Genomic DNA, 15,194 nt, shown 5'->3' with positions numbered 1-15,194 from the left:
TTGCTACCCTGATTGTAAAGGGGTGACTGGGAAGCGGTGGTAGAGACACGGTGGCCATGGAGACTCCAGCCCCGCTTCTCCAGGCTTTGCTGACAGGAACCTGCTTTTCATTTTTATTTTTATCCCATGACTTTTATAAAAAATCCTGTTACTTCTTTTTCATAACTTGTTTTGGTAATTTTTCATAAAACTTTTTTCTACTTTTTTGGCAGAAGTTTTTTTGTCACAACTTTTTTACATTTTTTAATCCCATAACTTTCACCCCATAATTTCTTTTAATCCTGTAACTTTCTTATTTTGTTCTTTTAATAAACACTTGCATAGTTATATTGCAGTTTTGTAAAAATGAAACCGATTATCTCATGTCAAGCATGCCCAGCATTTGCACACTATCAATACCTTTAATACTACAGTTTTCAAGACACACAAAATTTTAAGGCAAAAACAGCACTTTGCAACAATTTAAGAATTTATTACATTACAGTAGCATCACACCAGCAGTCCATAATGCCACTTTAGGCAAAAGTCTTTCAGTATTTCCATTATACATTCTGTTTACAAGAATTCATAAATTGGTAAAATTCATTCTAAGAAAACTTGGTAAATAAAGCTTTGGACTGGAATTGGCATTTCTTTTTCTACTTTTCCTTGCCACTGTTTCTTTTAAACTACAGTATTCATATTTTAAAATGTTTTAACTTATTTCAGAACATTAAGATAGCAGTTGTATTTTTTAATAGTTATATTATTTTTAAATGACTAAGATAAAGTTTTAGAGAAATTATATTATAGGTAGGGCTGGTTTATGTTTTCAAATTTTCTAAAAATCAGCTTTGGTTTTAGAGCTGATTTTTTTTTTTCATTTCTGGAAAACCTATCAGGTTTAATCAAATACTTTAAAATGATTATTATATATTGCAATCTTTAAATAGGTGTTTTGATTCTTCCTACAGAAATTCAGATTTATTCAGTTGAACTCACATTTTAAAATTCTATGTTTCTGATGAACTCTAACCTTCCAATGTTGCCCTCTAAGCAAATTGAAAGCTGCCCTAGGCCGGGCGCGGTGGCTCAAGCCTGTAATCCCAGCACTTTGGGAGGCCGAGACGGGTGGATCACTAGGTCAGGAGATCGAGACCATCCTGGCTAACATGGTGAAACCCCGCCTCTACTAAAAAATACAAAAAACTAGCCGGGCAAGGTGGCGGGCGCCTGTAGTCCCAGCTACTTGGGAGGCTGAGGCAGGAGAATGGTGTGAACCCGGGAGGCGGAGCTTGCAGTGAGCTGAGATCCGGCCACTGCCCTCCAGCCTGGGCGACAGAGCGAGACTCCGTCTCAAAAAAAAGAAAGCTGCCCTATACTGAATGAGGAAGAGCACAAATACTTGGCTGAATGAGGTATCGCAAAAGACTGCGTGCACTTTGAAGACTTAAGTTACTGTCATACAATTTCCATTCTTTTTAGCTTTTTCTTAAATATATGACAAATACCTACACAAAGAGTGGAATTTCAGTTAATCTAGTAAATTTATTTTCCAGACTGACATTCAGCTTAAATATGCCAGTGTGTGATTAATCCATAGGCAGCTGAGGAACACAGTATTGTCAGATTGGTCACAGATGCTAGCAACTGTCTTTAAACTGAACTCAGAGAATGCAAAAGCGGCAAGTTCAGAGAATAAAAGGCAGGAACAGGACTATGAGTCCATTTTAACCCCATGGGCCAGAAACCAGACCCTATTAATTAGCCACATTATTGGGTCTAACATTTTTTCTTTATCATTCTGCACCTGGGTTTATCTAATGTATTGATACATTCATACAATTCGGAAGAGTCAGTTGAAGTCACAAGGACCCAATATTTGCGCTCTTTCAGTGAATGCAGGCAAATCTGTTATTCCATCGGTAAAATCCTATTGTTGCTCTCCTGTTAGAATATCATATTTATAAAAGTGTCATGAGGATGCCAAATGCTAAAAATGGAGATGGTCTAGTAACTAGAAATCCCCACCCCAGGGAGCACACGTACATATCTCCCCACATCCTAACACTGTGATGTGTTTTGAACACAGACATTAGAACCTCATGAAGTTTTAACTGTTGATTCTTTCCCAAGCATCATCAAGCTATGATTTAGGGAATATGTGACTGAAATTCATTCATTCCTCATGCATAGGAACAATCACATAAATATTGCACAAAATATGTCCCTAATTGAAACCGAGAGGTACAAAAACATATTTCACTCTTCGTAAAGAAGTTTGTGAGGAAATATACCTGTGATTGTACAGACACGTTTCCTGATAATACACTGACATTCACAAACAGTAGATTGCACTGCAGTTTGTAAACATTTTAAGTTGCATAAACTTCTCCTTGATTTTCAAAGCTAGTATAATACTGTCTACTAAAACTCCTTTTTGTTTCAACTAAGTACTCTCACATATATTAGTTTATAATAATGTTTGTTATTAATTTTTAAAGTGTTTTCCATTCAAGGAAAAGAAGTAAATTCTTATGTCAGAGTAACCAAGGTGTTTGAAGAATAGGTATTAGCCAGAGAGGTCTAGATGGTAAAATCAATCTTCAAGCCTCAAAGAAGCTCTGTGAACAGAGGAATGCCAGGTGTCACACAGCTTTCCTTTAATTCATTCTTGACTAGAGCCTGTATGCCTGTTCCAGGGACATTTAAACTCGTAAAGGATTTCTTATGATCTTTACTACATACATTAAGAAGAATGCCAGCCAGCACCCTTTTGTGTACTGGGACATGTAGTCATGTGATTAAAACAGGTAACATGAACTCTGATTTTCAAATGTATTACAGATACAAATTCTCTAAGCCAGGAAAGGTTTTCCACATCCACAGTCAATCATGGGAGCCTTTCATTCCTCAGAAATAATCCCTTTTTAGGTCATCAGAAGAGTACAACTGCTGCAGCTCCTGATGCAGTATCTTCATGAGCCCAGAGCACACACGAATCCTAAGGGAACTACCATAGTACAGCGCTCGTTCTTGGCGCCGGAACAAATGAAACACACTGTATCCCACACATTCCTGCCGGAGCAGGCCACTGTCCTCTTCTGTGAGATTTAAAAAGCTTCCCCAAAACGTTATTACTCCCATCACCAGTACACAGAAAATGGGGGAAAGGCTGTTTCCAGTTCTCAGACTTTAAACAACTCTAATGTCAGTACTCACTGATTTGTTTTTTGCGACCACCACAGCAGGCGCCACAGAAAAGGCAAGTAGGCAAAGTAAAAAGAAACTTTATTAGCTAGCCAACATGAAAGAAGAAAGGGCGAAGTTCACCGGTCTCCAGCAGTGGAGGCCAAGGAAGTCGCTCTGGCTTTCTGGGGCGAAGTTCCTGAGTCCGCATATGAGAAGGCGAGGAGGAAATTCGCGCTGCCTGTCTGCCTGGAGCGGCTTTATGTCTTGGGCCTGGGAGTGGGCGGGCAGTAGGCCGGACATGGGCGGGTCGGGCCCTGTGGTAGGTGTGGCCAGGTAGGTTTCGGTTTCCTTGGTCGGACATCAGGTTGCACCTGCGCAGTTGACCTGTGTCTTTCCCAGGCGCAGGAAAGTTGGTGATGAAGAACCAGGAAATACGCCATCTTAGTCCCTTTTGTTCTTTGTTTCCCTCCTCCCTCCGTCCAGACACTCACGGTGGCATATTACAAAGTAATCAACAGTGACACTTGGAGGTAAACCACATATTGAGCTAATGAAGAGCTCACTGTGATTAAGATTACATCAAACAATAGCAGAACATAAGCAAATTTTCTCTGAATTCTGTAATGAACATAGATGCTGCAATAACATTGAAAAAGCAAGGCAGCCTATTCCAAACCAGCGAGAATAGTTTTGTGCAAACAGTGGGTCTTTGTGTGTTTGAACTCCCACCACGTAACGGCAAACTCAATATACATGCTAATGACCTACAATTATGAAATTAAAACAGAAAAATGCTAAAGGATGCCAGAGTGAACCTCAGTGAAAGGCACAGAGACCCACTCTTTTAACTTTTTACAAATAAACTATAAATTAGAAACACAAATAATCATTCAAATGAAGGAAATGAATTGTGTAGGAGATTAACCCCGTAACTTTCTTTTTTAAAAAGGTCTTGAGCAGCTCTTTGATGACGGTGATGTTTATCTCCTCCTTCTCGGCAGCCAAGCCCAGCAACAGAACGGCACAGAGCGGCTGCTGCCCAAGCCTGGGTGCTCCTGGTGCTCCTGCGTGATGGTCTGTGCAGCAGGGTTGTTGTGGGGAGACCCCTCCGTGGCCTCGTGAGCTGGCTCCTGGCTGTCGGTGAGGCTCATGTCACAAAGATCTTTGGAGAGAGGGAGTTGGGAATTTGGAGACAGTGAATGGGGGATCTGAGCACAGTGCAAGCCCCGCCCGTCCCCCCCCACCCCGCTCCTGCCTGCCCGCCCCGCCTGAGGGCTCTACTCACCACCATGCTTGTGGGCATCCCCAGTCTCCTGGGGGGCTGGGACTCCTGGACCGGGCTCCTCAACAGGGTTCTGGGAAGAGGTCAGGAGTTTGCTGTGCTCGTTGTTCTGGTCAGCATCAGCCGCAACACCATCTCCTGCAGGGCCAGCAGCTTCACCTGGAGGGAGGGGTGCTCAGCCGTCACACCGCTGCCGGCGCCCTTCACGCCCACCCCACCCCACCCCCGCAGAGATGTTGCACACGCTACCTTCATCTCCTCCCTGTCCTGGGCCAGCCTGATGATGTCCTCCCCGTGCTGCATCTTTGACACTGCCTCCTGGCTCATTTATAAGGTGACGAATTTTCCTGCAGGAGGACAGGACTCAGACGCTGGGGCCCCTCTGAGGGCCCTGCAGCTCCCCCTGCCGTGCCCTGACCTCCCACTCACTGATGGCATCTCTCCCTCCAGTACTGGATGAACTGAACTTCTAGTTTCTCCACACGCTCCCTCAGGTCTGTCTGCTCCTCCAGGAGGTCCATAAGGCCGCTCTGGAGCCAAAATAATGGGGTCACATCTCGGCAGTGACCTGCCCCACCCCTGCCCTTCTTGGCCCATGCCAGCACTCACTCACCTCCAGCTTCTCCATGACTTCCCGCAGGCCCCGCTGGGGCTCCCCGATCACAGACTCGCCCCCAGTCCCTGGGGCTGGGACCACAGAGGAAGGTGGTAAAATGGGTGCGGGGGGAGTCAGGCTCACCATGGCCTCCCAGCTCTCCTGGTCCTCTGGGACGCTCGGCATGGGCCGAGGTCCCTCCTCCTCCTCACTGTCCAGATGTCCTCCATCTCCTGTGGGGAGTGGCCAGAGGGCTCCTCAGACAACCCAACAATGGAGGTACTGTGGGCCCAACTCTGCCTCCACCCTCACTGGGTAACCCTGAGCCAGCCCCTCCCCAGAGAGGAATGAGCTGCTGTTCTTTATTTTTATTTTTAAGACCCAAGATCTTGCTACACCGCCCAGGCACAGTCCCACTACCGGTCGGTTTGGGAGTTCTGACCTGCTCCGTTTCTGACCTGGGCCAGTTCAGCCATCCTTAGGCAACTTGGTGGCCCCACCGCTCCCAGGAGGTCACCATATTGATGCCGAACTTAGTGCAGGCACCCGGTCAGCATAATGACCAGCTGTTCTAAAGATCTCTTCCAACTCCTCAATCCTATGCTGCTAACAGTCCCCCCTTCCTCCTGGGGCTCTGTCCTCTTCCTCTGAGTGGTCTCCCGTACCTTCCCCAGGGAGAGCAATGAGGCTCAGTTGGTCCTGCAGCTGCTGCTTCTGCTGCCTGGCAGCCTCCAGGTGGTCCTAAGGGGCCAGGAAAGAGTAAGAAGGCATGGAGTTTGCCAGGTTGTCCCCCTCATGGCCCCGTCCTCAGCAGGTCCCTCCCCTGGGTCTCCTACAACTTTTGGCGGGCCATCTCGGCCACCGCTTTGCCCCAAGCTTCCTGCTGCTGCAGCTGGTTCATTAGCTGGGTCTGCTGCAGTAACTGCCTGTGCAGCACCTCCTTCTCAGAGGTCAGCTGCTGATAGGCGGCCACCTGCTGCTGATAGGTGGCCACGGACTGCTGCAGGTGACCCAGGTAATGGTCTGGCTGCTGCTGCAGACTCTGAGCCTTTTGGCTCTTCAGCTCCACCTGCAGGAAGACCCTGGGTGTGACGGCACGTGGTGGCTGGCTTCCAGATTCTGGACTCATCAATAAGGTAGTGAGGGCACTGTGGGGCTCTGTCGTCTTCCCAGGCCCCTGGCCCCTTGCTCCAGGCCTAAGTGACTGCCTCCCTTTCCTAGAACACCATGCCTCCTTCCTCAGCCTCAAATCTCATACCCTCCTTCACCATTTAAACTGTAGGCCACAGACTGGTGGAAAAGCAGTGGGAGCCAGCCGCCATCTGCTAAGCGTGTTAAGAGGCCTAGTGCTTTCCATGTATTATCTCATTTAATCCTCAGCCCCTCTGTAAGGAAAATGCTAACTTCCTTTTGAAGTTAAAGAAACAGAGACTTAGAGATGCAAAGTACTCGAATGGTGACCAGTGGAACTGAGGCTGGAATCCAGTTTTAATCTAAGGAGCCTTTTTGTTTTGTTTTGAGACAGAGTGTCACTCTGTGGCCCAGGCTGGAGTGCAGTGGTGCAATCTCAGCTCACTGCAACCTCCACCTCCTGAGCTCAAGTGATTCTCGGGCCTCAGCCTCCTGAGTAGGTGGGATTACAGGCATGAGCCACCATGCCAGGCTACTTTTTTTTTTTTTTTTTTTTGTAATTTTAGTAGAGATGAGGTTTTACAATGTTGGCCAGGCTGATCTTGAACTCCGACCTCAAGTAATTCTCCTGCCTCAGCCTCCCAAAGTGCTGGGATTATAGGCGTGAGACACCGTGCCTGGCATAAGGAGCCTCTTATCCCACTGCCTCTTCCCCTATGATTGGGGGGCTCTATGCCTCTAGCTGGGATGATGATGTCCAGACCTGGGAGGAGCCCAAGGCTACCCACCTCTAAAAGTCAGAGGGCAGGAAGCAAGAAACAGTCTCAGGACTGCCCTGGAGGGTGGTGGAGTCACCTCCCCCAGGCTGGAGCTGCTTCTGGCCTGGCACCTCCCATCCCCAGAGGCTGGTGCCCGCCTCCCAGGCCTTCTTGGATGGGGTGGAGGTTACCATCTCCTTTACCTCACCCAGCTTCCCCTGTAGCTCCTCTATTTGCTGCTCCAAATGCAGTGCGCTCTTGTTCTCGTTGTTCTGGACAGAGAGAAGCAATCAGCAGCCACCCACTGAAACTGGAGACCCCAGAACTTGGTGTCTGCCTCCCACGGCACGGGGAAGGGTGGAGGCAGGTTAGAAAAATCATCCCCTCTGTCCCACAGCCACCAGAGCAGGGCTCTGGCTCACAGGTGCCTTTAGAAGTAACCTTTCACATGAGGGCTACGTTGCCCCATTTCACAGGTGGGGAAACAAAGGCCTGGAGGGCTAGGGAGGAGGGCAGGCTCTGCAGGTGGGGCAATGCACCAGCTCCTCGATGCCGCTCTGTGGCTCGGCCAGCTGCTGAAGCCTCTCCTCCTGCTCCCGAAGCCTCTCCTTTAGTGTCTGGTTCAGGAGACTTACGTGTTGATGGTTTTCCACGTGGGCCTGGAGCTCTGCTGACACCCTCTCTAGTTCCTTCCTCAGGTGCTGCAGCTCCTCCTCGTGGGGCACTGCTGGGGGGTCCAGGGACAGGGGTTTAGCTGAGAAAGGAAGTAGACAATAAGGGCCTCTGGATTCTCCAAAACCAAAAAACAACAACAAAAACCCTCCTCTTGGTGCACAGCTCCTCTCAGGCTCCCCAAACTTGGCCTCACTGCTAATGATTCCTCGCACCCGGATGGCAGCCAATCTTCCAACCACTTTCAGATGGAGAGCACTGTGGGTGGCTGACAATGGGCCCTCTGTGCTGATGGGGACACTGAGGCTCACACAGATGACAAGACTTGCCGTCTCCTGGCACAGACCTCTTTCCCTCTGCCTCAAAGCCCTTCCATCCACCCACCTCCCTGGGGCATTCTAAGCCCCCCACAGCCCTCTGATGCCAGGCCTGCTCCCAGGTCACACCAGCCCCATCTTACCCATCCGGTTCTTGAGTTTGGACAAGCTCCTCTTCAGCTTCTCCACCCGACGCATGTCATCCTTCTTCTCCTTCTTCAAGGTGTAAACCTGCCCAAAGCACAGGGGGAAAGGGCCCTGGAGAGAGGGGCTGGTGGCTGCCATCTCCCTCTCTGTCCCCACCTCCACAAAGCCCAGACCCATGACCACCTCTGGCTGTATATTCCCATTTTACAGATGCCCAGAAAGATCCAGTGACCTGTCTAAGGTCAGGGGGCTGAAGGATCAGACCTCACCTCCTGTGACATTTTCTTCATCCTCTGCTGCCACCGGGCCCTCTCTCCTTTTAGATGTTGAACATATTCATCTCTCTCTAGATGGGCTTCTTTTAGTGACTCCTTCAACTGCAAGAATGGGCACAGAAGTTAGGAAGGGCTGTCACTGGTCCTCACCTGCTCCTGGCCACCTGGGGTCATCTTGCTTCCCTCCCTCCCTCTGCAAAACCTCACCTGGGTCAGCTGTGCTTTCAGAAGTGCCTGCTCCCGTGTGGACCACTCTAACTTCCACTCCATACGTGCTTTCCTGTGGCTCGAGGACTGGATGGTGAAGAGTGAGAAGTTTCAATCTGGGGAGCCTGGGCCATTCCACACAGTGCCCCTTAAAAGAGCTAGGGCTAGACTCAGTATACAACTCAGTCAGTAAAGATCGAGGCATTTCCAAGCCCATGGTCTGGTTTTTAAAAGAACTCAGTAAAGTTGGAAGGGACAGGGAAAGAGATCGAATTTACAGCTGGCTAACAGAGGCCCAGAGAGATCAGATAATATTGCTATTGTTATTACTGTTATTACTACCACTGTCTGAACCTTTATGGAGTGCTTCACCAGGCACCACGCTAGCAATCCCATTTAATCCTCACAACCACCACAGGAGACAGTTACTATGATTCCCTCTATTGCGTAGATGAAAAACCATGGAGTATTTGAGGTTAAATGCTTGCCTAACACCACTTAGGCAGAGCTGGGATTTGAACACCCAGGTCTATCTGATTCTCTCAGCCCATTTTCTTGCTGGGGTTGAAAGCACAGATAGGAACGGGAAAAATAATCTTTTGTTCAGTTTTTGAAACGATGATACCTTTGCATAGTCCAAAACTCAGAAGGTACAGAAGGGAAGTATCTCCCAGCCACCTTGTTGCTCTCTCCTGAGTTTTTTTGAACTGTTGCAGACATGTTTTATGTATACTATCATAATATGTGCACACACACACACACACACACACACACACATTTCCTCTCTACAGAAATGGTATCATACTAAAGGTACTCTTCTGTATTGTTACTTCACAGAACAAGTACCCAATACCCCACCTAGGACTTGGCCAAGACCCCAGCCAGGTAAGGGCAGAGCAGGCACTTGGCCTCCAAGCTCTGCATCCAGTGTTCACCCCCCACCGCGCCCCTCAACTCACCCACAGCAGCTGACTCAGCCCCAGGCTGCCTCTAACAACCAGACACAAAAACAGCAAGAAATGGCCATGCTGCCTCCTGGGCAGGCCACTCCATCCTGCAGAAGGGACCTAGGGGCTCACTCCTCCATCTGCGAAGCCGGGCTCCCAGGGGACGGGGCAGGTGGTTGGACTCACCGAGTTCGCCTTCTTCTGTGTGGCGGTGACAGCAGAGAGAACCTGCTCTAACTCTCCTTTACGCTGCGATGAACATTGCAGGCGGTCGGCCAGATCCTTGGACTCCTCTGTAATGAGAGAGTTGAGATGGGGCCCAAAGGACTCCCCCTAAAGACCTGTCAAAGTGCCAGGCTGAAGGATGACAGGGCGCCCAGATTCCCACCTTCAAAGTATCTGAGCGAACGTTTCGCATGAAACAGGTCCGTACTTAGTTTCCCTTTCTGTACGTTCAATGTCTGGATTTGAACCTTTGGGAGAAAAGCCAAGCAAGTGCTGGAAGAGAAGGAAAGAAACATTCCCCGGAGGACAGGAGAAAACTTCACACCCTCCACTCACCTGTAGCTCCCTTTCGGCTTTCTGTTTCTCACTGTTTGCCTTCTTTTCCTATAGGAAGAGGAAGACAGAGCTCTTACCAGGGGGAGGCAGAGATGGCACAGCAAGAGACATGCCCCCAGAAAGCCACCGATGCCCCAGGACAGGCCCACCCATGGGACCAGGTTATCAGGGACCCTGTGGGGATGGGGTGGAATCTGAGGGGTGAGCCTTCTTCCCCAGGCTGGGAGTGGGTGAGACGACACTGGGGCCTCTACATCTGAGTGCCCCCCAAACCCAGCAGTCATGTCGCGAGCACACAAATCACGTTACTTCTTCCAGCTGATGTTCCACTTGTTTCTTCTGTTGTTTCTGTGGGGAGAGTCAAATTAAGGTGATGGAAGGTGGCTCCAAACTCTATTCCCCAGGCCAGGAAGCGGTAGGCAGGGGCCAGGAATGGATTTTAAAGGCAAAGTTCTCAGACCCAATGGGAACACGAACTGGTAAACCCTCCTCAAGCTCCCAAGGACAGAGGATTCCGGTCTTTGTTGGTTTTCACCCACAGCCACAGATCTCAAAGTCTGAATCTGGAATCTCTTGAGAGGACAGGAACATAAACCTCTAGAGATGGAGTTTGAGAAAGGCCCCCCTTCCGCCTGCTTGTGATTTAGAAAAGTGCGTTCATTCCATAAACATTTACTGAGCACGAACGGGCCAGGTACGGTTCTTCACAGCAGATACAGGATGGAAAAGGACAGTCAGGAGCCCTTGGCCCTGAGGTTCCCATTCTAGGTGGCCTTTAAATCTCGGACTCTCAGAGCTAACAGACACCTTTGATACTCACTACCTCCTCTGGAAACACGAGTCCAGAAAGGAGAGGCGGCTTGTCCAGAATCAAAGAGCAAATTAGGGACTGAGCCACAGCAGAAATACGGGGCCCCTGACAACCAGTCAGGCTCTCACTCCCCCGAGAGGCCACAACCCCAGGGCGTGTGTAGCAAGGACTCGAGCAGGGGTGTGTGGAGAGGAGACAGTCGGCAAAGAGGGCAGCAAAAGAACAGCCATGCTGCGTGCTCTGGGATCCCTCCAGGTGAGACCTGAGCACCCCAGCTCCCTATTTGTCCTTGGCACCAGGTCCGCCAGCCCCTTTCTTCAGGGCCCCAAGGGGAAACTGGAGCCCAGGATTGGCAGTGTGGAATCAGGAGACCCCACAGGACTCTTACCAAGGATTTGATGGTGTTCTTCAGTTGACTGATTTTGATGGACCTCGAGTCCAGAGCTGCTGGTAGTTCTTGGCACGGGCTCTGAGACACATGCAGAGAGGAGGAGGAGTCATGGAGAGGTAGAGAGAACAATCATTAGGGCTGGGGTGTGTGTGGGCTATCTCAGCTGGCAGAGGGGCACCCAGTCCCCGCTGTGGGAGGAGGTTGGAGGATTGGCCTGCAGGGTCACTGCACCTCTGCCCAGAGCCTCTTACCTCCAGTTCCTTCAGGGGAGCAAATGATATAGGGCTGTCTCCGAGGATACCCGTTGCTGACTACAAGAGATGAGAGTGCACATGGAGATGTTCTGTCCCCCTCAGTGTCAGAGCCCTCTGACTTCCTTTCTTCCCCATCAACTGGCAACATTTTCTTTTCTGCCTATCTTGGACCCTTTGTCCCATAACTCCTTTGTGCCAACTTCTCTCATGCTTTTTATCTCCCCACCATCCCACCCTGGGGCCCTTTCAGTGAATCCTGATGACAAGTGGCTGTTCTCATTGTCCTGGCTTCCCCTTGAGACTGGGGATGAGGAAAATCGAACAGCAATGACCATATCCTGGGTGTCCTGGGTGTTTACCGCAGGCCATGTACTAGGGATTAGCATAAAAACAACAGTAACAAATCTCATTTAAACTTCACAAATGGAAGTCAAACAATAATACCACCTCTATTATACAGATGTGCAAAGAGAGGCCCAAAGAGCTCAAGCAACTTGCCCTAAATCATATCCCTAACAGATGGAGAGGCAGGATTCAAACCCAGAATTCTGAACCAGCACCCAACAGTCTATCCACAATCTTAACTATTACCCTCTACTGCCCCTTGTTCCCCTTGTCCCCAGGAGCGTGGTCAGCCAAGACTCACATCCCCAGGTGAGTGACAACCACCAGAAGTGGCTGTCTCAGGGACACTGCCATTTGTTTTCCCATTCTTCTTCGCTCCTGCTGGACCACCAGGGCTGTTTCTCTGCCAGTATTCTTTTAACTGTGGGAAAGAAGAGCAGTAATACTCATGGGAACCATCAGCCCCTACAGCCACATCCTCCTTACAGTTTTTACAAAATACTCTATACACCATCTGATTTAATGACACCAACAACTGTACAAGGTGTTGTCACAATCATTTAGTGACTGAGAGGGATTGATATGGATAGGGAAAAAAAAAAGAAGAAGAAAAGAAAAAGGCGATACTGGAACTTTAAAACTCAGTCTTCTGACTCCAAGCTCTGGGGTTTTGCCAAGGATCAGCAGCTGCCAGGGACCAAAACCAGAGGCAGAGGTAGAAAACTAAACATTAAGTAGGCAGGAACTGGTTGCCATGTGGTTTAGTCATACATCCTCACACATCTGTTAGTGTGAAGAAGTGCACCAGTACCTCTCAAACTTTTTTTTTTTTTTTTTTTTGAGATGGAGTCTCGCTCTGTCACCCAGGCTGTAGTGCAGTGGCCGGATCTCAGCTCACTGCAAGCTCCGCCTCCCGGGTTTACGCCATTCTCCTGCCTCCCTAGTAGCTGGGACTACAGCAGGCGCCCGCCACCTCGCCCGGCTAGTTTTTTGTATTTCTTAGTAGAGACGGGGTTTCACCGTGTTAGCCAGGATGGTCTCGATCTCCTGACCTCGTGATCCGCCCGTCTCGGCCTCCCAAAGTGCAAGGATTACAGGCTTGAGCCCCCGCGCCTGGCCACCTCTCAAACTTTTATATCAATGTGTCCTCATGGCAGAAGGCAGCCTTTCTGTTAAATCGGGGAATTTATCAGAAAGAGGACAACCCAAACCTCATTTCAGAGAGAAGTCTGGTATACTCTTAGAAACCTATGTGACTGTCATCCCTAAGTACATTAATGTCTTTTCTCTTGATCTCAAGAGAATCAAGGGAACCTGATGCTTCAGAAAGATGTCCCATATTTATCCTGTGGCACTCAAAGTACTGCAGGATGAGGTAATATGAGGAAGATTCAAGCTGTCAAGTTCAGTTTCCCGAGATCTATTCCTCAGAAGATGAGCAAATCTCACTTCAGAGACCACTGACTGAAGGGCAGTCTGGTCCCAGAACCATGGAGAAATAGAATATGAGGTGGAGAACTCAGAAAAAATTGTTAAAATCTCTCTGGAAAGTAGAAAGCTGGGAGAAAACCAAAACAAAACCAATTCTCCCATTGCCACCCAGAGATACTGTCAATGTTTTGCGCTCACGGGGGAAGTGTAGGCTTTTCCCACTGTCAATGTCGATGTTAAGGGAGTGAGGCAGCCTGGAACCTCTTCCTCCTAGGTCCCATAGTCTCCATTCCCCTTGCAGCTGGAAATTTGCGCTATGACCAGAGGAACCAGAAATGGGGTGAGAATGCTTAGGGGACTGGGTCATAAGATCAAAGGCCGGTCTTCCAGTAATGACAGTTTCTAGGTGGATTGTGACATCACCACATTCTACTCCTCCAGGTCGGGGGGAGGGACCACATCAGTAGTGTGTCCGAGTCACTGCTCCACAATGGAGGAGGGAAACACAGGGTTGGGACCCAGGTCCTTAGAGACGCCAGTGCAAAGAGCCCAGGGAGGGTGACCTTGAGGTAGCAGGAGTGGAGGGCAGAGTCTGCAGCAGGGAGCCCCAGGAGTCACCAGCGTCCCAAAGTCCCGTAGTCCCAAAGTCACCCAGGGATGACTGGCAAGGGTGGGGCCTGGGGCTGGGGGACCCAGGTTCTTGGACACGGGAGCCCAAAGAGCCAAGGGAGGTCAAGCTTGGGGCAGCAGGAGATGAGGGCCCATTAATGGAGTGGGGAGCCTCAGGAGTCACCTGCCCAAAGTCACCCTGGGGTGACTGCCGAGGGCAGGGACAGGGCTGCTTGCTGAAAGGGTGGGGCTGACTGACAAAACTTTGGTGGGGGTAGCCCAGAGGCACTGGGGTGGGGGACCCAGTCTGGTGTGCCTCAGAAGTGGTATGGACTCTGGCAGGAGTCTTGTCGTCGGAGGGCATCTGTGACTGGGTTGGGGGGCCATGACCTAGTGTGTTTTTACCTTTTTCTTGGCTGCTGCCAATTTGCTCTCTCGAATTTCTCCTGCCATGGCAGGGTGGGGAGGGAGGCGGGGTTGGGGCCACATCAGCAAAATCCCAGCGAGCACTGATCAACACCTCCAGTCACCAACCAGGTTGCTGTGCGACTGAGCCAGAGGAGGCGTAACAAGGGCCCCAGTAGAATGCGGAATAGGGGTGTGGCCTTAATGCTCCAAGCCCATTGGTCAATGAGAAAGATGAAAGGGAAAGGGGGTGTGGCCAGACAGCAACATGGCCAGAGGGACCTGTGGCTCACAGGGAAATCTGCCCATGCAACCGCTGTCCCCACCCAGTCTAAGACGGGGAGAGGCCACCCACTCTGGGAGAGGGGAGGGGCTGGCTTTTGCTTTAAAAGCTTTAAAACTTTAAAAAATATATGTGTGTGTACTTTATATGTGTGTTTTTCAGTTTTTGTGTATGTATCTGTTCCTCCAGAGTTATCTTCATGACCCAGCTTCTATTCAAGGTCTATGATTTTGGCCTATATTTTTCATACAGCACAAAAATTACCAGTATTACGTTAACTGAGATACAGATCATATAAAAATGGAAAATCCATAGCATGCTTGATGGTTAATGAAGCAGACTATATTATTCAACATTCCAATAAGATAAAATAATCACAATGGTTTCTCTCGTTTGGAAAAATGTTTCTCTTATTCTTCTATGTTATTGTTAAGATTTTTTTTTTCTTAAACAAAAGACATGTTTAATATCTGTAAAAACCAAAGCTTTTGGGCCAGGGGCGGTGTCTCATGCCTGTAATTCCAGCACTTTGGGAGCCTGAGGCAGGCGGATCAGGAGGTCAGGAGATTGAGACCATCCTGGCTAACACGGTGAAAACCCAT

General features: G+C 49.3%; 1 protein-coding gene across 3 annotated transcripts; it reads right to left on the bottom strand.

Moving 5' to 3' along the window:
• Window positions 1-2,265: 2,265 nt before the first annotated feature.
• LOC102122331 (golgin subfamily A member 8S-like) lies at window positions 2,266-14,393 on the bottom strand. Of its 3 annotated transcripts, XM_045395183.2 has the most exons (19): window positions 14,310-14,393; window positions 12,166-12,285; window positions 11,517-11,576; window positions 11,263-11,343; window positions 10,373-10,411; window positions 10,064-10,111; window positions 9,891-9,975; window positions 9,689-9,795; window positions 8,556-8,642; window positions 8,343-8,450; window positions 8,070-8,157; window positions 7,477-7,691; window positions 7,141-7,209; window positions 5,714-5,789; window positions 5,193-5,281; window positions 4,883-4,983; window positions 4,703-4,800; window positions 4,457-4,612; window positions 2,266-4,333 (listed from the first exon to the last, which is right to left on the bottom strand). In XM_045395183.2, the coding sequence occupies exons 1-19, from the start codon at window positions 14,391-14,393 to the stop codon at window positions 4,152-4,154; spliced, it is 1,893 nt and encodes a 630-aa protein (XP_045251118.2). In that variant the 3' UTR covers window positions 2,266-4,151. The 3 variants fall into 3 exon arrangements, with proteins under 3 accessions (XP_045251118.2, XP_065403721.1, XP_065403722.1); XM_065547649.1 differs by lacking the exons at window positions 5,193-5,281; window positions 5,714-5,789; window positions 11,517-11,576 and adding an exon at window positions 5,118-5,160 and having other exon boundaries at window positions 7,109-7,209; window positions 11,263-11,381; window positions 12,168-12,285; window positions 14,310-14,357; XM_065547650.1 differs by lacking the exons at window positions 9,689-9,795; window positions 9,891-9,975; window positions 10,064-10,111; ... (3 more) ...; window positions 12,166-12,285; window positions 14,310-14,393 and having other exon boundaries at window positions 7,129-7,209; window positions 8,556-8,618.
• Window positions 14,394-15,194: the final 801 nt, after the last annotated feature.

This window comes from Macaca fascicularis, chromosome 7, assembly GCF_037993035.2.
Source record: "Macaca fascicularis isolate 582-1 chromosome 7, T2T-MFA8v1.1".
NCBI lineage: Eukaryota > Metazoa > Chordata > Mammalia > Primates > Cercopithecidae > Macaca > Macaca fascicularis.
This window is presented reverse-complemented; position numbering and strand designations above follow the sequence as displayed.

What these genes read in the sequence shown, in the direction of transcription:
- LOC102122331 (XM_045395183.2), bottom strand. Translation starts at nt 14,393, where the DNA reads ATGTGGCCCCAACCCCGCCTCCCTCCCCACCCTGCCATGGCAGGAGAA. An exon ending in TGAAAGCACAGCTGACCCAG is followed by an intron (nt 8,451 to 8,555) that starts GTGAGGTTTTGC and finishes CCATTCTTGCAG; the next exon opens with TTGAAGGAGTCACTAAAAGA. An exon ending in CAAACTCAAGAACCGGATGG is followed by an intron (nt 7,692 to 8,069) that starts GTAAGATGGGGC and finishes TTCCTTTCTCAG; the next exon opens with CTAAACCCCTGTCCCTGGAC.